Source organism: Oncorhynchus gorbuscha, linkage group LG01, assembly GCF_021184085.1.
Source record: "Oncorhynchus gorbuscha isolate QuinsamMale2020 ecotype Even-year linkage group LG01, OgorEven_v1.0, whole genome shotgun sequence".
Lineage (NCBI taxonomy): Eukaryota > Metazoa > Chordata > Actinopteri > Salmoniformes > Salmonidae > Oncorhynchus > Oncorhynchus gorbuscha.
Window position 1 is genome coordinate 18,858,277 of NC_060173.1, and position 23,272 is coordinate 18,881,548.

Consider the following 23,272-nt stretch of genomic DNA (forward strand, 5'->3'; position numbering starts at 1 on the left):
AACCTCACAGCCAGTTGAAAAATACAGTACCAGTCAAAAATCTGGACACACCTACTCATTCAAGGGTTTTAATTTATTTTTTACAATTTTTTTACACTGTATAATAATATTGAAGACATCACAACTATGAAATAACACATATGGAATCAAGTAGTAGCCAAAAAAAAAAACAAGTGAAACAAATGAAAACATATTTTATATTTTAGATCCTTCAAAGTAGCCACCCTTTGCCTTGATGACAGATTTGCACACTCTTGGCATTCTCTCAACCAGCTTCATGAGGTAGTCACCTGGAATACATTTAAATTAACAGGTGTACTTTGTGAAAAGTTCATTTGTGGAATTTCTTTCCTTCTTAATGCGTTTGAGCCAATCAGTTGTGTTGTGACAAGGTAGGGTTGGTATACAGAAGGTAACTCTTTTACCAAATAGGGCTATCAGTAGATGGTATAAGTCCATATTATGCCAAGAACAGCTCAAATAAGCAAAGAGAAACAACAGTCCATTACTTTCAGACATGAAGGTCAGTCAATACAGAAAACTTCAAGAACTTTTAAAGTTTATTCAAGCTCAGTCGCAAAAACCAAGCGCTATGATGAAACTGTCTCTCATGAGGACCACCACAGGAATGGAAGACCCAGAGTTACCTCTGCTACAGAGAATATGTTCATTAGAGTTACCAGCCTCAGAAATTGCAGCTCAAATAAATGCTTCACAGAGTTCAACAGACACATCACAACATCAGAGGAGACCGCGTGAATCAGGCCTTCATGGTCAAATTGCTGCAAAGAAATCCCTACTAAAGGACACCAATAGGAAGAAGAGACTTGCTTCGGCCAAGAAACACGAGCAATGGACATTAGACCGGTGGAAATCTGTCCTTTGATCGGAGTCCAAATTTGAGATTTTTGGTCCCAACCGTCGTGTCTTTGTGAGACACAATGTGGGTGAACGGATGATCTCCGCATGTGTGGTTCCCACCGTGAAGCATGGAGGAGGAGGTGTGATGGTGTAGGAGTGCTTTTCTGGTGACACTGTCTGTGATTTATTTTGAATTCAAGGCACACTCAACCAGCATGGTTACCACAGCATTCTGCAGCGATACGCCATCCCATCTGGTTTGCACTTAGTGGTACTATCATTTGTTTTTCAACAGAAGAATGACCCAAAACACACATCCAAGCTGTGTAAGGGCTATTTGACCAAGAAGGAGAGTGATGGAGTGCTGCATCAGATGACCTGGCCTCCACAATCACCCAACCTCAACCCAACTGAGATTGTTTGGGATGAGTTGGACCGCAGAGTGAAGGAAAAGCAGCCAACAAGTGCTCAGCATATGTGGGAACATTTGAAGAATCTCAAATATATTTAAATTTTGACACTTTTTTGTTTACTACATTATTCCATATCAGTTATTTCATAGTTGTGATGTCTTCACTATTATTCTACAATGTAGAAAATAATAAAAAATAAAGAAAAACCCTTGAATGAGTAGGTGTGTCAACTTTTTACTGGTACTGTATATGGCAAGTAAAAATCAAAACTGGATAGTTTTCAGAGATAGATGGGAGGTGTTGAGGGTAGCTGAAGGGTTGGACTAAAGGGATAACAAAGGTCAAATGTACCGTTCCCGTAAAATGTAGAAGTAGAAGTTGGAAGTAGAAGTCTAAGTATTGTTGTCCCTTACAATACTCCAATTGGGGTAGGGGTGGTAGGTTTAGGGGAAAATAAGAAAGGAAAATATATTGAAAACATTTAAGAAAATATGGGGGATTGGGAATGCTGCAAACAATTACATTGATGTAAACCACAATCTATCTGCAATACTAAAGCTGATCTACCCCCTAAATGTATAAAAAAAATATTAAAAAAACAGTAAATGAGGTTGAGGCAGGGGGATGGAAGATGAAAAAATACGCAATATGTTTGGTGTGATTGAAGGCCAGTGGGGAGTGCTCCAATCATAGTGTTGGAGCTGCACACTGGGCTGCTGATGGGAACACGACACGGACCGGAGCCGGTTCCATCTGCAGTGCTGGAGCCAGATTTAGAACCACTCCCCTCCCTCAGGGAAATCACATCAATCACCCAGCACTGTGCAGTCAGCAGGAAGTCATCAGGTGAACTCTGATGAGGGGAATGGGACCCCACCAGCAGCCAGATGGAGAGCTCAATTAATGATAGAGTTCCTAAACAACTAGATGTGCAGGAGTTGCATTGCATCAACCAATGGTTGCATGCCACATCATCAACTGTGCAGTCAGGCATTAGATTGTTATGTCACATGATGTAGTTAGATGATGTGTTAATACCTATCCAGCCATTGTAAGCCCTGGCATTTGCTGGAATGTAGTCATGCAAGAACTGACGTGGGTTGGCGTCTGTGGTGTGCCTGCATTCTTACTAATCACGTACAGCATCCAGCCCCTATGCTCCCGTAATTAGTTAGAAAAATAAATAGTTTAAAACAGCAGGATTGCTCTGAAGTGCAAAGTGGTGCCAAAATGGGTTTGCTCTCATGACTGCTTCTTAACAGCACAGCCACCACCAGAGAGCAGAGGGGACCTGCTCTTTAGAACTGGGAAATGGAGGCAAGGAGGGAGTACGGACAAAGCATTTTATCCGTGCATGAACGTGTTTTTCATCCCATTCTTTACCCTTCGGTCTAATCTTACTTTAATGAAAATATAATTTAATCTATCTAGCTCTTTTCCCCTCCCCTGGTCAGTCTTGGTTTGCCTAATGGTGAGTCAGAGCAAGAGAGAATGTGGATGACAATCCCCCTGCAGACAGGAAGTGCCAGTTGATATGTTGGGAGACCTGCGGCACTCCCAGGATGCAGTCTGCTCAGAGCAGGGTGATATGTTGGGACACCCGAGGCGCTCCCAGGATGCTGTCTGCTCATAGCCAGGTGATATGTTGGGAGACCTGCGGCACTCCCAGGATGCAGTCTGCTCAGAGCAGGGTGATATGTTGGGACACCCGAGGCGCTCCCAGGATGCTGTCTGCTCATAGCCAGGTGATATGTTGGGACACCCGAGGCGCTCCCAGGATGCTGTCTGCTCATAGCCAGGTGATGTTTGGAGACCTGCAAATGCAGCCAATAAGCAACGCATAACTACATATACAGATTCTCAACATCGAGCACTTATCATCATGGTTTGAGTTTTCAACACCACAATCAAGAATAGTATGTCATTCTCAACAAACAGAAAATACATCCCTCCCTACTTCATCCCTCCCTACTTCATCCCTCCCTACTCCGTATTGAAGACTTGGTTTGACAATCTCCTAATGTCATAAAACTTTTTGGTGTTTTGTAACAGATGTCTCTTTCCATTAATTGAATGGCTGTTGCATAGTTTGGATGCTGAAATTATAATAGAGTGGAGTGGATGAACATGCGCAGGTAGTCTACAGGAGACTTCTGAAGTAGCCTAATCAGATTAAAACATTGTGAATAGTTGGGCTTATTCCACACATAAAAGGTAATGTACAGTATTTTAAAAGTGAAATTACAAATATTTTGGGTATATTGAAACGTTGGGTACTAAGTCGAGGAATAGCCGCTTGGATCAGAAAGGAGGCAGAACGCAGTGTTATGCTTTTCTGAATAACTGGGCCTGCTGGGAGCATAGGCCTCTGTGGCTACATTACAGTATATAAGACGACTTGGGAGAATGATGATTGGCAACAGAAAGCACATCAGTATCAAAGTAAAAATACGTCCAGACTGGCCTGCTACTGTGCCTTATCAGTTGAGAGTAGCCCCACAACTGATCCAAATGCAATGAAACATTCAAATAACGGGCTTTTGCGCCATTATTATTATTGAAATGACATTTTCACTACAGTTTACAGCCTAGAGTAGAATTGTACTCACTTGAAAACAATAGTGCAATTATTCATTGGAGTGTGGTGTGGTTAGCTAGTCTTGGTAGGATCATTTGTTTGTCCCTAAACAAGAGTTCAGTGTCTTCATTGTTCGTTCATGCGCAATGACACACCTGGCTTCATTCCTCTATCTTGTGGATTTATATTGAACATTGGTGCAGATATTAATGATTTTATGTATGGTATGATTGCTAGTTAACTATTGCAGATCTGGACAAACGATCCAACTACCACTATTGTCACTATGACGAGAGGGCAGCATAGACAGTTGACTGGTAGACTGTATTGACCTGTGGTATAGTAACCGCACAAAAAAGCATAGTGCATAAGAGAAGTACCAAAACACCTTGATAGGGGAGGCGCATGAAAGAAGATGAGTAAATGTGGCTAAATGGAAGACATTATATAGTAAAACCTGCAGAATGGTAAATCAGGGAAGAAATGCACTACCCTCCCCTGTGCCCAATAAAAAAAGACAACCCTCTCCAAAGAAAAACATTCAGTTAGACAACAGTCCCCTATCTTGGACCTAAGTCAATTTACCTGTCCTTTAAGGGCAGAAGACAAACAAGCATGTATAAAAAGCCCTCCACGATAAGGATTTCACAGATGAGTCCTTACTGCAATGATGCTATGGGTGTTGCTTTTCAGTTGGGCCACTTTCAACACACCAAAAATATGTTACTGTTGGACAAATCAATGTCCTCTCTAAGGCAATAGATGTTTTCAGCTGAAGGCAGAAAATGTGGTATCCTTAGTGATTTGATTTATTTTTCAAGACACATCGTCAACAGCAACAGTACAGTGTGTGGGAGTGTATTTAAATTAGCTGATTGTCCTCCTACACAACTGTACAAGGACAGCCTAGGAACAGTGGGTTAACTGCCTTTTCAGGGACAGAACGACAGATTTGTACCTTGTCAGCTTGGGGATTTGAACTTGCAACCTTTCGGTTACTAGTCCAACACTCTAACCACTAGGCTACCCTGCGACCCCTAACACAACAGTACAGTGCCGTGAAAAAGTATCTAGTTCTCTACTGTTGCATATTTTTGATACTGAAGTTTATCAGATCTTAAATATAACCTGAGTGAACAAATAACACAACAATTACATACACTATATATAATACAAGCATGTGGACACCCCTACAAATGAGTAGATTCGGCTATTCCAGCCACTCCCTTTGCTGACAGGTGTATAAAATCGAGCACACAACCATATCATCTCCATCGACAAACATTGGCACTAGAATGGCCTTACTGAAGAGCTCAGTGACTTTCAATGTGGCACCATCATAGGATGCCATCGTTCCAACAAGTCAGTTCGTCAAATTTCTGCCCTGCTAAAGCTGCCTTTTTTATAGACTCTGTCTATAAAAAAGTGGTCAGATGAAGCAGATGCTAAACTACAGGACTGTTTTGTTATCACAGACTGGAATATGTTCTGGGATTCTTCCGACGGCATTGAGGAATCCATCACATCAGTCACTGGTTCATCAATAAGTGCATTAAGGACGTGGTCCGCACAGTGACCGTATGTACATTCCCCAACCAGAAGCCATGGATTACATGCAACATTCTCACCGAGCTAAAGGGCAGAGCTGCCACTTTCAAGGAGTGGGACTCTAACCCGGAAGCTTATAAGAAATCCCGCTATGCCCTCTTGGCCCAAGCAAGTCTCTTATTATTATTGGTGTCCTTTCGTTGTGGCTTCCTTACAGCAATTCAGGCCATGAAGGCCTGATTCACACAGTCTCCTAGGCACACATGTTGTATTCGGAGCATGTGACAAATTTGATTTAAAGAGTGGGACACAATTCCTCCACAGCGATGTGAGAGACTGATGAACAACTACAGGAAGTGTTTGGTTGGAGTCATTGTAGCTAAAAGGTGGCAAAACCACAGAGTGTAAGGGGGCAATTACTTTTTCACACAGGCTAATTGGGTGTTTCCTAACTTTGTTATTTTATTTATAAATTAAGTATCCTTTTATCTAATATTATGTTTTGGTTAAAGATCTGATAACATTCAGTATCAAAAATATGCAAAAATAGAGAAAATCAGAAATGGGGCAAATACTTTTGCCCTTTTTATTCTGAACTCTTGGACAGCATCTGCCAGACTTATGTGACTTGCATGTTACCTTTAACACAAAAAAAGTGTACTGTGCTCATGACTAATGTGATCTCTTGATTCACACCTGGCTTGCTATCCCATCCTGTCTTTACAAATATATGACACATCCACGCACGCACGCACTCAGAAACACACAAATTAGACCTCTCACACATTGCATAGCTGAGCAGCTGACCACCGTACTGTATGTTCTGATGTGGTCCTCTGATGTGCTTCACACACACCGTCCCCTTGGTAAAGCCTGACCTAAATGGCTACTTAGATTGCAATCCACATGTTCTATTTTCCATCCACAACACTGTCAGAGGCTTGGCTTTTAAGTATGAACTCTCTTACACACTACCTAATCTAGTCTCTTTGACAACATTCCCTGTACATATCTGTGCTCCTTAGCTGGGTCTTTTCAAACAAGAAGCAACACCTTAACATCCACTACTTCCCATCTTCATACCTCAGTGATACTCCAACAGCTAGCACAAAACACTACATGTGTCTTTACAGACAAACTGTTACTGATTGATAGAAAAACTGTTTTAATTGATAGCTACTGGGCAACAAAGGCTCAACTTCAAAAGAATGATGGTCTCGATTGTCAAACTCAAGACCCTTCACTGGATTAAACTGTAATGATCTGGGGTCCCTAAAAAGACTCTTAATGTGACGGTGGACTAGTCTAGACTCCCAGGGTGTTCTCTTAATGTGATGGTGGACTAGTCTAGACTACCAGGGTGTTCTCTTAATGTGACGGTGGACTAGTCTAGACTACCAGGGTGTTCTCTTAATGTGATGGTGGACTAGTCTAGACTACCAGGGTGTTCTCTTAATGTGACGGTGGACTAGTCTAGACTCCCAGGGTGTTCTCTTAATGTGACGGTGGACTAGTCTAGACTCCCAGGGTGTTCTCTTAATGTGATGGTGGACTAGTCTAGACTACCAGGGTGTTCTCTTAATGTGATGGTGGACTAGTCTAGACTCCCAGGGTGTTCTCTTAATGTGATGGTGGACTAGTCTAGACTACCAGGGTGTTCTCTTAATGTGATGGTGGACTAGTCTAGACTACCAGGGTGTTCTCTTAATGTGACGGTGGACTAGTCTAGACTACCAGGGTGTTCTCTTAATGTGATGGTGGACTAGTCTAGACTACCAGGGTGTTCTCTTAATGTGATGGTGGACTAGTCTAGACTCCCAGGGTGTTCTCTTAATGTGACTGTGGACTAGTCTAGACTACCAGGGTGTTCTCTTAATGTGATGGTGGACTAGTCTAGACTACCAGGGTGTTCTCTTAATGTGATGGTGGACTAGTCTAGACTACCAGGGTGTTCTCTTAATGTGATGGTGGACTAGTCTAGACTACCAGGGTGTTCTCTTAATGTGATGGTGGACTAGTCTAGACTCCCAGGGTGTTCTCTTAATGTGACTGTGGACTAGTCTAGACTACCAGGGTGTTCTCTTAATGTGATGGTGGACTAGTCTAGACTACCAGGGTGTTCTCTTAATGTGATGGTGGACTAGTCTAGACTACCAGGGTGTTCTCTTAATGTGACGGTGGACTAGACTCCCAGGGTGTTCTCTTAATGTGATGGTAGACTAGTCTAGACTACCAGGGTGTTCTCTTAATGTGACGGTGGACTAGACTCCCAGGGTGTTCTCTTAATGTGATGGTGGACTAGTCTAGACTACCAGGGTGTTCTCTTAATGTGACGGTGGACTAGTCTAGACTCCCAGGGTGTTCTCCTAATGTGATGGTGGACTAGTCTAGACTCCCAGGGTGTTCTCTTAATGTGATGGTGGACTAGTCTAGACTCCCAGGGTGTTCTCTTAATGTGACGGTGGACTAGACTCCCAGGGTGTTCTCTTAATGTGATGGTGGACTAGTCTAGACTACCAGGGTGTTCTCTTAATGTGACGGTGGACTAGTCTAGACTACTAGGGTGTTCTCTTAATGTGACGGTGGACTAGTCTAGACTCCCAGGGTGTTCTCTTAATGTGATGGTGGACTAGTCTAGACTACCAGGGTGTTCTCTTAATGTGACGGTGGACTAGTCTAGACTCCCAGGGTGTTCTCTTAACGGGACGATGGACTAGTCAAGACTCCCAGGGTGTTCTCTTAATGTGACGGTGGACTAGTCTAGACTACCAGGGTGTTCTCTTAATGTGACGGTGGACTAGTCTAGACTACCAGGGTGTTCTCTTAACGGGACGATGGACTAGTCAAGACTCCCAGGGTGTTCTCTTAATGTGACGGTGGACTAGTCTAGACTACCAGGGTGTTCTCTTAATGTGACGGTGGACTAGTATAGACTCCAAAGGTGTGCTCTTAATGTGACGGTGGACTAGACTCCCAGGGTGTTCTCTTAATGTGACGGTGGACTAGTCTAGACTACCAGGGTGTTCTCTCAATGTGACGGTGGACTAGTCTAGACTACCAGGGTGTTCTCTTAATGTGACGGTGGACTAGTAGAGACTCCAAAGGTGTGCTCTTAATGTGACGGTGGACTAGACTCCCAGGGTGTTCTCTTAATGTGACGGTGGACTAGTCTAGACTACCAGGGTGTTCTCTCAATGTGACGGTGGACTAGACTAGACTCCCAGGGTGTTCTCTTAATGTGACGGTGGACTAGTCTAGACTACCAGGGTGTTCTCTCAATGTGACGGTGGACTAGTCTAGACTACCAGGGTGTTCTCTCAATGTGACGGTGGACTAGACTAGACTCCCTGGGTGTTCTCATTAAGTACTTTAGTTTTTCTCCTCTTCTGCACTCAAATTAAACTGGTAGACAAGGTGTACTAGACTCCCAGAGTGTTCTCTTAACGGGACGGTGGACTAGTCTAGACTACCAGGGTGTTCTCTCAATGTGACGGTGGACTAGTCTAGACTACCAGGGTGTTCTCTTAATGTGACGGTGGACTAGTCTAGCCTCCCTGGGTGTTCTCATTAAGTACTTTAGTTTTTCTCCTCTTCTGCACTCAAATTAAACTGGTAGACAAGGGGTTTATCCAAATAGAGCCACAGGAATCACACTGTTTTCTGTGTTTTCTCTCTTCATTCAATTTGCAAGTTATTAACAACACCGGCTCCACACACCAGGACTGTTGGAGAAACCCATTTCAGATTGGGAAAGGTGAATTGTGTTACAGATTCTTCCTTAAATAAGTTGGCCACTATTTGTTTGAATAACTTAAGAATAATACAAAGTAAACATAGATGAATTTATTGTTTAAGTAATTTGTGTATTACTTAAATCGCAGACATCCATTTCACCTCTATACACTACCATGCCCCATTAGGCCTGGTTTACTCTATGGAGTGCTCTGATCTTTATGATTCCTCATTAGCCAGTCTGACTCTCAGCTCATTACGGCAGGAAGAGGAAGTGTGGCCCACTTTCATGCTCTCATCTAAATGGACGGCAATCAGAGGAGCGGCCGTATGGGGCTTCTGCCATCTACAGTGCTGTGATTTAGAGCCAGCCTGGATCAGGGGCAAAATTGAGATTATTCCACCAGCGAGCAGCACTTAGTTGAAAGAGCAGCAAATGAGGTCACTTAGTCTGCAAACACAACTGTATCATCGAGGGATTCACACATTGACTATTAGCAGATAACTGCCCTGCCTATATCACAATAATGTCTTGCTATCGTCTGACCCGTTGCTCATTGAACTATACGTGTGTGATCTTTTGGAGTTCAGGACAATAACAAAACAAAAACATTGGTGGGTCGAGATAGAAATTCTTGGAGGGCAATCTAATTAGGCAAAGCATTTCAGCATTCTGAAGAGCAAAAAGGGGCTGTCTTTTTTTCCAACAGCAAGACAATTCATAATAGGTGTTGAAATGGGGCTCCCACTAAAATGGGTCATGTAAATATGTTGAGGGGAAGTCGTTGAATTATTCAAAGTTTCAGAACTCTGGATGGATCCTCATTGAGGAACTGGGAGGGCCACAGAGCTCCTCCAGAGCCCAGGGACTGACGGAGAGCACATTGCAGTGCGGTGGGAGAGAACAGCTACAGGACCTCCCCTGGGACCCCTGTTCACTTAGCCCCTGTACTGTACCATGAATCCCACTCTGGGCTGCACAGGGCACACAGGTTTATGGGGCCAGTTGCAGCTGGTTCTTACATTTCTGAGGAAGAACAATGTTTGCCATTACAAAATAATTGATCCTTCAATTACTTTATCAGCTTTCTTGTAAGACTGTCTTACTTGTTCCATTTTGTTTTACTCTCAGCAGCTTTTGGAACATCTTATGTGTTATTAATATGAAACAGATACACATACTCTTGAGTATGGTCTCTACGGTCGATAAGAGTCAAGAGCTGATTCTGAAGCTGGTCTTAATGCCTCATCCACATACAGCCCAGATGTTGACCAGACAGACTATGGAATCAGATACCAATAGGATTATCCAGCCATGTGCTTTTGACCAAGATGACTGTGTGGTCTGGCATCCAGGGAACAGACAGCAGCATCCCAATGAGAAACAGAAAGCACTTCAGAGTCAGTCTGCCAGTGTTTACTCCATCCATCTCCATTAAAGGGATACATCCACGCTAATCTCGGCTCACAGCATATGGCTCTCATTTCCTTATTTTGGATCACAAAACGACTCACTCCCTGCAGTTGATCTCTTGTTCAGTGTCTTCTATTTACAGTTTCATTGTAGTCACCAGATATCGAACAGAAGAAACTTGATTTGAAACATAAAACAATATCAACAAAGAGAGACAACTTATTCAAGTAGAATATACTTCTTCCTGTCAAGGCAATTTTCCAACATAAAGGGCTCTCTTCATGTTCTTGGGGACATTGGGCCTGGACAATGGGCACAAAGCAGTGCATTTGTCCTATTCTTCCAATTGTCTTTCAGAGGGACATCTTCAGGGGGATCAAGAGACTGTGGCTGCCTGTTATATTTAACAACAACATTCCCACCACTAAACAGACAGCATCTGATGGAGGAGAACTTGCTTTAAACAAAGTAAAGCAGAATCACAAGCTTTTCGAGGGATCATCAGATTCAGGGGTACAGTTGAAGTCGGAAGTTTACATACACTTAGGTAGGAGTCATTAAAACTAGTTTTTCAACCACTCAACAAATTTCTTGCCAACAAACTATAGTTTTGGCAAGTCGGTTAGGACATATACTTTGTGCAATTGTTTACAGACAGATTATTTCACTATATCACAATTCCAGTGGGTCAGAAGTTCACATACACTAAGTTGACTGTGCCTTTAAACAATTTCCAAACACCTGAAGGTACCACGTTCATCTGTACAAACAATAGTATGCAAGTATAAACACCATTGGACCACGCAGCCATCATACCGCTCAGGAAGAAGACGTGTTCTGTCTCCTAGAGATGAACGGACCTTGGTGCGAAAAGTGCAAATCAATCCCAGAACAACAGTAAAGGAGCTTGTGAAGATGCTGGAGGAAACAGGTATAAAAGTATCTATATCCACAGTAAAACGAGTCCTATATCAGCATATCCTGAAAGGCTTCTCAGCAAGGAAGAAGCCACTGCTCAAAAACTGCCAGAAAAAAAGGCAAAATACGGTTTGCAACTGCACATGGGGATAAAGATTGTGCTTTTTGGAGAAATGTCCTCTGGCTTGATGATACAAAAATAGAAAAACACCAGCCCAACCGTGAAGAACGGGGGTGGCAGCATCATGTTGTGGGGGTGCTTTGCTGCAGGAGGGACTGGTGCACTTCAAAAATAGATGGCATCATGAGGGAGAAACATTATGTGGATATATTGAAGCAACATCTCAAGACATCAGTCAGGAAGTTAAAGCTTGGTCGCATATGGGTCTTCCAAATGAACAATGACCCCAAGCATACTTCCAAAGTTGTGGCAAAATGGCTATAGGACAACAAAGTCAAGGTATTGGAGTGGCCATCACAAAGCTCTGACCTCAGTCCTATAGAACATTTGTGGGCAGAACTGAAAAAGTGTGTGCGAGCAAGGAGGCCTACAAACCTGACTCAGTTCCACTAGCTCTGTCAGGAGGAATGGGCCAAAATTCACCCATCTTATTATGGGAAGCTTGTGGAAGGCTACCTGAAACGTTTGACATAAGTTCAGCAATTTAAAGGCAATGCAGCCAAATTCTAATTGAGTGTATGTAAACCTCTGAGAACTGGGAATGTGATGGAAGAAAGAAGTAATTCTCTCTACTACTATTCTGACATTTTACATTCTTAAAATAAAGTGGTGATCCTAACTAACCTAAGACAGGGAATTTTTACTCTGATTAAATGTCAGGAATTGTGAATAACTGAGTTTAAATGTATTTGGCTAAGGTGTATGTAAACTTCCGACTTCATAACTTAGGAATGCAAAAATACACTGGATAACACTCTCTCTAATGTAATGTAAACTCTTAGAATAAAGGGTTAGAAAAAGGGTTCTTTGGCTGTCCCATAGGAGAACCCTTTTTGGTTCCAGGTAGAACTTTTTGGGATTCTATGTAGAACCCTGTGTAAAGGTTTCTACATGGACCTCAAAAGGGTTCTACCTGGAACCAAAAGAGGTCGACCTGGAGACAAAAAAGGGTTCTTCAAAGTGTTCTCCTATGGGGAAAGCTGAATAACCCTTTTAGGTTCTAGATAGCACCTTTTTTCTATGAGTGTAATAAAATTTTCAAAGATCTAAAATTGTGTTGCCATGTTCTATTCATGGTGTAGATTGTGCAGATAAAAACTTGAGAGACTATATGATGCATATGTACATGTCGTTTCTGTTTCTCATTAGCTATTCACTGATGGATGCATACCAAGCACCATCATATGGTGGAATTTCCTTAGTTGAGCAGATTACTCTCACATACGCTATAAAGATGTACAGTTCAGAGCATGTACAGGCACAGACATGCACACACACATACACAGTGTCCTTTCACTGTCCACGCTGTTACAAGCTCGACTCTCCCGCCCAAATGATGTCTCACAACGCACTGAGCAAAGGGTCATCTCTCCATACGGAATTTTGGATAATGTCCTTTGAAGTTTGAGAGAATGTCATAATTTTGTATTCTGATTCACACTGATGTAAGATAGTGGTGGAAGCGTGAAAAAGAAAGATGCGAGGGAATTATGAAAATGGGCGAGAGGGTTGTGCTGGTTCAGAAGATTTGGGGAATTGCTAATGCCTTCATTTGGTAGCTGAAGGAGACATTGCTTGCTGGCTATCACTGTTGCAGACAGTTTCACAATACTTTAGGGGGAATATGTTCCTCTGCTGTTGAACTACCTACACAATCACAGGATCAACTGTGCAACAGCAAAATAGTCATTAGAGTCAATCTATCAATAACAATGGAACAGACAGGTCAGTGCAATCTATAGCTGGATTCATCATGGTTAATTAGGTAACAACAAGCTTTAACAAGGACCTAGTAAGGCTTCTAAGATCTATGTCTAAAGTAAATCCAATGTGGTAAAGCATAATACAAGGCAAAACATTACCAAGCAGCACTGTCTTTGATTAGGGTTCAGGACTGTGTCCTGACTGTGTAAACATTACAAACCTATTGGGACCCTTAGAGAGATAGACAGGATCATTACTGACAGGGAGAATAAGCATCATACTAAAAAATGCTCTAAAAATTGACTCTGTGGGGAACACATCAGCTAGAGAGAAACTCATTTTGGAAACATTCACCATTGACTTTGGATTGCATGTGGACTGAATACCAGTGCAGGTTTTTATTTGCATGGGATAAAGTGCATTCGGAAAGTATTCAGACCCCTTGACTCCTTCGACATTTTGTTACATTACAACCTTATTCAAAAATGGGACTAAATAAAAACAAATCCTCAGCAATCTACATACAATATCTCAATGACGAAGCAAAAACAGTTTTTTACAAATGTTTACACATGCATATAAAAAAAGATACGTAGGTATTCAGACCCTTTACTATGAGACTCGAAAATGAGCTCAGGTGCATCCTGTTTTCATTGATCATCCTTGAGAGGTTTCTACAACTTGATTGGAGTCCACCTGTGGTAAATACAATTTTTTTGACATGATTTGGAAAGGCACACACCTGACCATATAAGGTCCCACAGTTGACAGTGCATGTCAGAGCAAAAACCAAGCCATAAGATCAAAGAAATTATCCGTAGAGCTCCGAGACAGGAATGTGTCGAGGGGCAGATTTCTACATTTCTGTAACATTGAAGGTCCCGAAGAACTCAGTGGCCTCCATCATTCTTAAAAATGGAAGAAGTTAAGAATCATCAAGATTCTTCCTAGAGCTGTTGGGGGAGAAGGGCCTTGGACAGGGAGGTGACCAAGAACCTGATGGTCACTCTGACAGAGCTATAGAGTTCCTCTGTGGAGATGGGAGAACCCTCCAGAAGTACAACCATCTCCGCAGCACTCCACCAATCCTCAGTAAAAGACAGCCCACTTGGAGTTTGCCAAAAGGCACCTAAAGACTCTCATAACATGAAAATCAAGATTCTCTGGTCTGATGAAACCAAGATTGAACTCTTTGTCCTGAATGCCAAGCGTCACGTCTGGAGAAAACCTGGCACCATCCCTACGATCAAGCATTGTGGTGAGGATGTTTTTCAGCGGCATGGACTGGGTGACTAGTCGGATCGAGGCATAGATGAACGGAGAAAAGTACAGAGAGATCCTTGATGAAAATCTCAGGACCTCAGACTGGTGCGAAAGTTCACCTTCCAGCAGGACAACGACCCTAAGCACACAGCCAAGACAATGCAGGAGTTGCTTCGGGAAAAGGCCCAGCCAGAGACCGGACTTAAACCTGATCGACTCTGGAGAGATCTGAAAATAGCTGTGCAGCAACGCTCCCCATCCAACTTGAAAAAGCTTGAAAGGATCTGCAGAGAAGAATGGGAGAAACTCCCCATATACAGGTGTGCCAAGCTTGTAGTGTCATACCCAAGAAGACTTGAGTCTGTAATCGTTGCCAAAGGTGCTTTAATAAAGTACTGAGTAAAGGGTCTGAATACTTATGTAAATTAGCCAACATTTCTGAAAACAGTTTTTACTTTGTCATTACGGGGTATTGTGTGTAGATTGATGAGGGGAAAAACAAAACAATTTAATCAATTCTAGAATTAGGCTGTAGCCTAACAAAATATCGTAAAAGCCAAGGGGTCTGAATACTTTCCAAAGGCACTGTAATCTATGGCAGCACCCGAGGGGCTTCCATTTTCAAGCTCTACCTGTGACGTAGTGTCCCTATGAGTAACAGAACACTGAGCAACTAGAGAACATTACCAGCCGCTATGCTACGTATTTTGTGCTGGCTGCCCCACCACCACAGAAAGCACCGAGGCAGGCTGAAACTCAAGAAAGCATGTTTGTATGTGGCTTTATTAACTGAAAATGCTATGCCCCACTTGCCCTGTTTGTATACAATTTTGCAACATTTTGGCTCATGAGCTCTACTACTTAACACTACTGGCTGAAATTCTACAAAAACTCTGCTGTATAATTTTAAGTGGAAAGTGTTAGTCTGTTGATTTGCCAACCTCAGGCAAGTATAAGCGCATCAGAGATGGCAGATGCTACAGCAGCTCTTAGTGTCTTCAAAAAGTATTCATACCCCTTGGCTTATTTCAGATTGTGTTACACCCTGAATTCAAAATGAATTAAATAAACCCACCTCAACACCCCATAATGAAAACATGTTTAGATTTATTGAAAATGTATTGAAAATGAAATACAGAAATATCTTATCTACATACTGGAAGTATTCCCCTGAGTCAATACATGTTAGAATCACCTTGAGCAGCGATTAGAGCTGAGTGTTTCTGGGTAAGTCTCTAAGAGCTTTGCACACCTGGATTGTTCAATATTTGCCCTTTATTCTTAAAAACAAAATGTAAACTCTGTCAAATACAACTATTTTCAAGTCTTGCCATAGATTTTCAAGCAGATTTAAGTAAAAACTGTAACTCGGCCACTCAGGAACAGTCACTGTCTTCTTGGTAAGCAACTCCTATATACATTTTACCTTGTGTTTTAGGTTATTGTCCTGCTGAAAGGTTAATTCATCTCCCAGTGTCTGGTGGAAAGCAGACTGAACCAGGTTTTTCCTCTACGATTTTGCCTGTGCTTAGCGCCAAACTCCCCAGTCCAATGATTACAACCATACCCATAACATGATGCAGCCACCACTATGCTTGAAAATATGGAGATTGGTACTCAATAATGTATTTGATTTGCCCCAAACATACCACTTTGTATTAGGGACAAAAAGTTAATTACTTTGCCTCATTTTTTGCAGCATTACTTTAGCGCCTTGCTGCAAACAGGATGCCGGTTTTGGAATTTGTATTCTGTACAGCCTTCCTTTTCACTCTGTCAATTAGGTTAGTATTGTGGAGTACCTACAGTGTTGATTCATCCTCTTACTACAGTCCTTTATCTGGTGAAATCCCTGAGCGGTTTCCTTCCTCTCCAGAAACTGAGTTAGGAAGGACGTCTATATCTTTGTAGTGACTGGGTGTATTGGTACACCATCCAAAGTGTAATTAATAACTGCACCATACTCAAAGGGATATTCAATGTCTGCTTTTTAATTTGTGACCTTACAGATCATTGTATGTGTGTGTGAGGTACATAGATGAGGTAGTCATTCAGAAATCATGTTAAACACTATTATTGCACTGTTACGTTCCCCACACATACAATGATCTGTAAGGTCCCTCAGTCGAGTAGTGAATTTCAAACTCCGATTCAAACACAAGGACCAGGGAGGTTTTCCAATGCCTCACAAAGAAAGGACATTTCAAAAAACATAATTCCACACGCCAATGACCAAACATAGCAATTTAATCAATTTTAAATCCAGGCTGTAACACAAAATGTGGAAAAAGTCCATGGGGTGTGAATACTTTCTGAAGGCACTGTATGTTGGGTGGGCTAGCATTTTATCATATACAGATACAGTGAATATCAATTTGTGATCATGGAATTAGTCAATCTTATTTTGCATGCTGAAATTTGGATATCCATTAGAGTGGTCATGTTCCTTCAATTGGCAATGAACAGTTACAGTACAGAGTTTCCAAACACAGGGGCCCAACATCGCGAGACTTCCGAGAAAACCGTGCGAAGCAGACTCGGCAGACCAGTTTGGGGTTTGAGAAGTCAATAAAATTTGAATTTCTCTAAATCAAAAGGCAGAACCTAGATTCGATCCAATGTGTTATTTCCTAGCTGTCAAAATTAGCTAAATATAGTCCTTTACACATTGTTTTGGGAATTTTCGATACTCCCTGTCTAGATTTCATTTCAGTGATTATTAGAGGACTGTATGAATGTAGGTCCTTTATCATTTCAACACAGTTTAGATTTGGTTTTAGTCATTTTAAAGTATATTGAGTTTGTCTCCCTCAGGGGCCGGATTGGACCCCTCAAGGGCCGGATCCGTACAGTATGTTTGACGCCCCTGTAACTAAACCATCTTTGGTTACAGAACAACAGGAGTTATTTTCAAGGCTACAATGCTGAAGTCAACTGAAAGAAAACTTCTGCTGTCACATAGCCTGGCAGTTAAGAGTGTTAGTCCAGTAACTGAAAGATTACTGGTTTGAATCCCTGAGCCGATTAGTTTAAAAATCTGTTGATGTGCCCTAATTGCTCCTGTAAGTCACTCTGGATAAGAGTGTCTGCTGTCTAGTGGAAATATGCTTTGACATTTGAAATAAGGTAACTTCCTGACACTGAAAGGATAGTCAGATAAGTGGAAAGATGGCATGGAAAACTATGCAATTGAGCTTTTGAGGGTTGTTCACACACAGACAGATGATGCAATATCTCATTGACAACAGACGGAAAGGACAAACACATTCAGACAGATGAACCCTGAGGGGTAACCTACAACGCAGGATCAAGGAGTTAGCCAGCTAACTTGCCTAAACATTCTGATATAACTTTTATATTTTGTAGAAAGATAAGATTGAAATGGGCATGGTCGAATTGATTTAATATCCATGTTTTTTTTTTGTGAACCATAAAATCAATAGTTATTTCTGGTTACTTATCAAAGTTAGCTAACTAATGGATTATACTTTTTAGTGTACCTGTCTGATTTCCGCCCCAGACATAAAGTGCTCATGCCTTACATCCAGGTTCATGTAGAGACCATGTCTAGTTGTTACTATTCAAGTTAAAAACACATCCCACCAATTGCATTATACAACAGCATACATCACTGATCATTAGGATTTGAATATAAATTGTGCCTTTTGCATTCACAATGCATACTATACCACAACTTTAACTGTTAAGAGGAACTGATCAGGAGTGACATTCAAAAACTATCTGGATGAGGATTTTGCAAACGATTGTAGCCTATATCAAATTCTCAATAGCAAAACTGTATTAAAGGAGCGAAACAAACTTGCAGTGAAAGGTTACAGGAAGTGTCGATTGCTGAAAGTACACAAACTCTTTAAATGAACCAAAAACAAACATACTGGACTGGATACAGCTGGCATGCAGGTCCTCAGGAGAAAATGAAAACTTCAGTCTTCTCCAGATAATGTGGCGCCACCTGCTGGTAGGAACAAGGTCTGTTGGATTCAATGAAATCAACCCACAGAGGGATAGTTTTATTGGGCCAAAAGTAATCTTCTAAAACTATAAACAAAGATGAAGAAATCTAGTCAGAGCCTGTGCCTGTTCAAAAGTTGTCTGACCAATGGTTCAACATCTAAAATATTGAAATAACCAAAACCTACAATTTTTCAAAAATACATTATATGATTACAATATCCAAAATAGACAGTATGCCTCAACATTTTGTGAAATCTTTATACAATGGGAGAAAAACAACAATCCAGAAAATAATAGATCAATGCATGCATTATAAAAACTAATTTGACCTTTATCCTGCATAGTTTGGTCTTTTTTCAGGACTGGGGACGTGTCAAGAGCCCATCTGGATAATATTACACGTTCTAAAGATGCAGCAGCCTGAGCAGAACTCGCTCTCAGAAGAAGGATTCAAAACCTTCCAGAACTGTCTCTCACGTCAACCAACAACAAACATACAGCCAGATGCCTCTGGAATTCAACCACACAACTCACCAGGGAGACATATTTTTAGGTTAGTTCAGAACTGAATTCTCTTAAAGGAATATACTTTTGTGGTTGTGTTTGAGAGTTGTTTAAATAAATCCTAAACGTGTGTTTGATGTATACCTGGATGTTGACACTGCTCGTCCTGAGCCTGGGGTTGGGGCATGCTCAGAGGTCCACCCAGGAAGCCTTCATGATGCAGTATTTTGAGAGGAGGATTGCCCAACTTGAGGTAAGAGACAAAAACAAAAGCCTAAAGACTACAAACGACATGTTTTCTTCATTACACACAGAGAATGAATGGATTGGCTTATGGTCAAATAAAACTAATATCATATTTTCAGATTACTCTACCTCATTGTTTAGTCTGTATTGATAACATTACAGCAACACTAAACTAAAACCAATGTTAACAGCAAATCTCAAAACAAACTGTTCACTGTGACGATGCGAACCAGGGACTCCAATGCATATACACCCTACTCTCATTTGCCACCAAACATAGTTTGCAAAAGTTTTTGTTTGTTAATGTGGTTAGAGTGTACCGCTAAGCATGTCCCAAAGTTCTTATACAAGCCATCACACGCAAGTAGAAATGGTTAACAATGTTAATTAAGAATTTAAGTTACACTGCTTCGATTTATCGACCTGAAAAAGGCAGTTTTATTTCAATCTTCTCGATTTGTCAGTTGGGATAATTAGGAGTACAGAGTCATCTTCTTTCACTGGATTGAGGTAAGTGTTCGAGCCATATCCCACGCCGGCTCAACTCTGCGCTGATTTTGGCAGCCAAGCGTTTCTAAACTATTCTGGATCATTTCAGGAGCACTTGGGCTGGAGTGACATTTGGTCCCATTTCTTTTTTGTTTTACTCTGTAGTATGAGAATTACTCATGTTATAGGCGCTCTGCCTTAGAAGCCAGTGGTTGCCTCAGTTATTGGATATTTAGATGATTGTTTGTCATTTTGAAAGTTTATGTTTATATGTCAGAGTTCATCAACGTCTTGTAAACATCCATGGTTCCATTTCACCTGCTGCACCTATAAATAAATACCTCCATTTTGCACCTGATTTTGTCTGAATTCTTATGCTTCACACCCCCTGACAAGACCACCTATGGTCCACATTCTTACCTTCACATTGTGCCACTTCTTAAACAGCATCTGCTTGCTCACCTCTCTTGCCCAGGAGCGTCTCATCAAATGTGAGCAGAACACCCAGCAGGTGGACCAGAAGATCTATGACCTGTCTACAAAGGTGCGTGGCCAGCTGGCTAGCATGGAGGTGCACCGAACGGAGGTAAAGACTCAGGTGGATAATGTAGTCATGCGGGTGGAGCGAGTGGAGAGGGACGTGGAGTACCTGGAGAATAAGACCCCTAACCAGCCCCACATCGAGGTAGAGGAGGCCCTGATGGAACAGCAGATGAAAGACACCCAGAAGAAAATAGTAAAGATCACACTGGGGACAGGTAATTAGGAAACTGATGTTAACTGGAAAACAATGTAATATACTTGTGTGTGTGTTGTACATGATATTGAGAAATAAATTAGGATACTTTCAATCTTACTCTTGTCCTTCCATGTATAGACTGCAACATAGCTCTCACTGGTGTGAAGTCTCTGAAGATAGTGAAGAAAGCAGGGGACGTCTATGGATCCTGGCTGAAAGACCCTACTAAGGGCTCTGCCAAAATCTATTTCTTCAGCGGGAATAAGAACAACACCGTACTGGAGTTTAAATCCTTGAAGACCTTCACTGAGGGAAGGCTCACCCAGGCTCATCCAATTCAGCTCCCCTTTCCCTGGCAGGGAACTGGCCATGTGGTCTACAATGGCTTTCTGTACTATCACAGGGCAGACACACCCAACCAGATCTTAAAGGTGCATCTCCTCAACCGCACTGTGGCCGACAGTATGCTGCTGCCCGGGGTTGGCCGCCTGCCTACCTACGCCCTCACCACGCACACCTTCCTGGACCTGGCTGTGGACGAACTGGGCCTGTGGGTCATCTACTCTGACCCAGAGTTTGGGGGCAACCTGGTGATCACCAAGCTGGACAAGAGCAGCCTGGCTGTGGAGCACACCTGGGACACTACCTGTACGAGCCGCGACGCAGAGTCAGCATTCATGATCTGTGGAACACTGTACGTGGTGTATAACTCCCGCTACGGAGGGCGCTCCAGCATTCAGTGCCTGTACGATATCCACGACACCATCCACAGTGAGGAGAGCTCTGTGCTGTTCTTTCCTAAGCGCTACACCAACCACTACAGTATGCATTACCACCCCAAGGACAAGCAGCTGTATGCCTGGGACGACGGCTACCAGACCATCTACAAAGTGGACCTCAAGAGCAAGGCTGAAGTCTGACATGAGTTTACATTAAACGCTTATCAGTCATAGAACCACAGGCATATTCAAAACATAACTAATTAACAATGTCCATATTCTTATCATAATAGCCTACAATAATCCATTTAAGTTGAGGTAACACAGTACACAGTTTACTCAAGGCCCATATTTTCACGTGACTTTCTGCAAGATTATAATAAACTGCATTTAAAAAGTTTCTGGGAGCAATGTAGTGGTCCGATGCTTCTTAGTACAATGTAGTGGTCAGATGCTTCTTAGTACAATGTAGTGGTCCGATGGTTCTTAGTACAATGTAGTGGTCCGATGGTTCTTAGTACAATGTAGTGGTCAGATGGTTCTTAGTACAATGTAGTGGTCAGATGGTTCTTAGTACAATGTAGTGGTCAGATGCTTCTTAGTACAATGTAGTGGTCAGATGCTTCTTAGTACAATGTAGTGGTCAGATGGTTCTTAGTACAATGTAGTGGTCCGATGGTTCTTAGTACAATGTAGTGGTCAGATGGTTCTTAGTATAATGTAGTGGTCAGATGGTTCTTAGTACAATGTAGTGGTCCGATGGTTCTTAGTACAATGTAGTGGTCAGATGGTTCTTAGTATAATGTAGTGGTCAGATGCTTCTTAGTACAATGTAGTGGTCAGATGGTTCTTAGTACAATGTAGTCAGATGCTTCTTGGAGGTACAGTGACTGAAAATAAGTTGTTGCCAATGTGGCACTGTTGAACTGAATGAGCTGAGAGAGCTCTCCCAAAACAGTAGCTTTTTGCATAGTCATACATGTTTATGGAGCAACTTTTATGACCCTGCTGAACACATCAGAGCTCTAAAGATTGGATGTGCCTGTAAAGTAATGGAAAACAACTAAATCGGACATTTCCACAAGCTGATGGTACTATTCTATTAACAGACAAACCAAATTTTCCTATTCCTGTTCCTATAATAATTTTGATATGAGCTTCTGTTCTTTGTCGTGACTTTGAAAGGCAGTACATGGCATGTTATTATTGGTGTATGTATATGGCATAGCAACCACATGAACAGGCTAATTGAGCATGGGCCAAGTGTAGTCAAATGAGATTAGGTAGCTAGTAATAGAGCCCCACAGTTGGTGTCATAATACCCATAAAACCCAAGTGGTCAAACAGGCAAATGGTTCCAATCGTTTTTCCACCATTCATTATTCCCATAGAGAATTTGAAAAACCCTTGGCTAGGCATACAGAGCATGATGTTTTGAGAACTATGTAAATCACTCTCACAAGGTGCCTTGTATCAATATATTCAGCTCATTTACTCTCTGATTAAAAAATACTAATTAGCATCAAAGTAAACATCATGCAAGACTACAAATCCCTGCAAACTCCTGCACGTCATCTCTAGCTGACACCTTTGCTAACAGGTATTGTGTCAATTTAAAACTTGCACAAGACAGTTCAAAGAAATGCCAGTTTAAAGAAATTGTATTTATTCATTACTAAATGCGTTACTAAATTAAAATACAATATGTTAATCCAGAGATTCTTACCTTTGCCTTGATTCGGCAGTCTCCTCCAAATTATCATGACATTTGTAGTTCTTTATGATAGCCACATAAACAGCTGATTAGCATTTAATTTGGGGGGGGCGTAGATACAGGCGACTGTTATGATAAATCACCTTGTCCTAGAGAGAGTTACATGGTTATCAAAACGTCACGCCAGGTAATCCCATATGGGAAAAATGTATGGTGGAAAACGATAGAACCATTTCCTTGTTTGACCGCTAGGTTTTATGGGTATTATGACTCA

General features: G+C 41.8%; 1 protein-coding gene and 1 long non-coding RNA gene across 3 annotated transcripts; one reads left to right on the forward strand and one right to left on the reverse strand.

Moving 5' to 3' along the window:
• Positions 1-1,426: 1,426 nt before the first annotated feature.
• On the reverse strand, positions 1,427-23,248 carry LOC124034227. Of its 2 annotated transcripts, none has more exons than XR_006838542.1 (4): positions 23,011-23,248; positions 19,236-19,338; positions 18,509-18,588; positions 1,427-3,088 (listed from the first exon to the last, which is right to left on the reverse strand). It is a non-coding gene; the product is annotated as an uncharacterized LOC124034227 (long non-coding RNA). The 2 variants fall into 2 exon arrangements; XR_006838540.1 differs by lacking the exon at positions 23,011-23,248 and adding an exon at positions 20,289-21,002.
• On the forward strand, positions 19,012-21,524 carry olfml1 (olfactomedin-like 1). Its single transcript, XM_046347096.1, has 3 exons — positions 19,012-19,344; positions 20,302-20,584; positions 20,704-21,524. The coding sequence occupies exons 1-3, from the start codon at positions 19,228-19,230 to the stop codon at positions 21,483-21,485; spliced, it is 1,182 nt and encodes a 393-aa protein (XP_046203052.1). The 5' UTR covers positions 19,012-19,227; the 3' UTR covers positions 21,486-21,524.
• Positions 23,249-23,272: the final 24 nt, after the last annotated feature.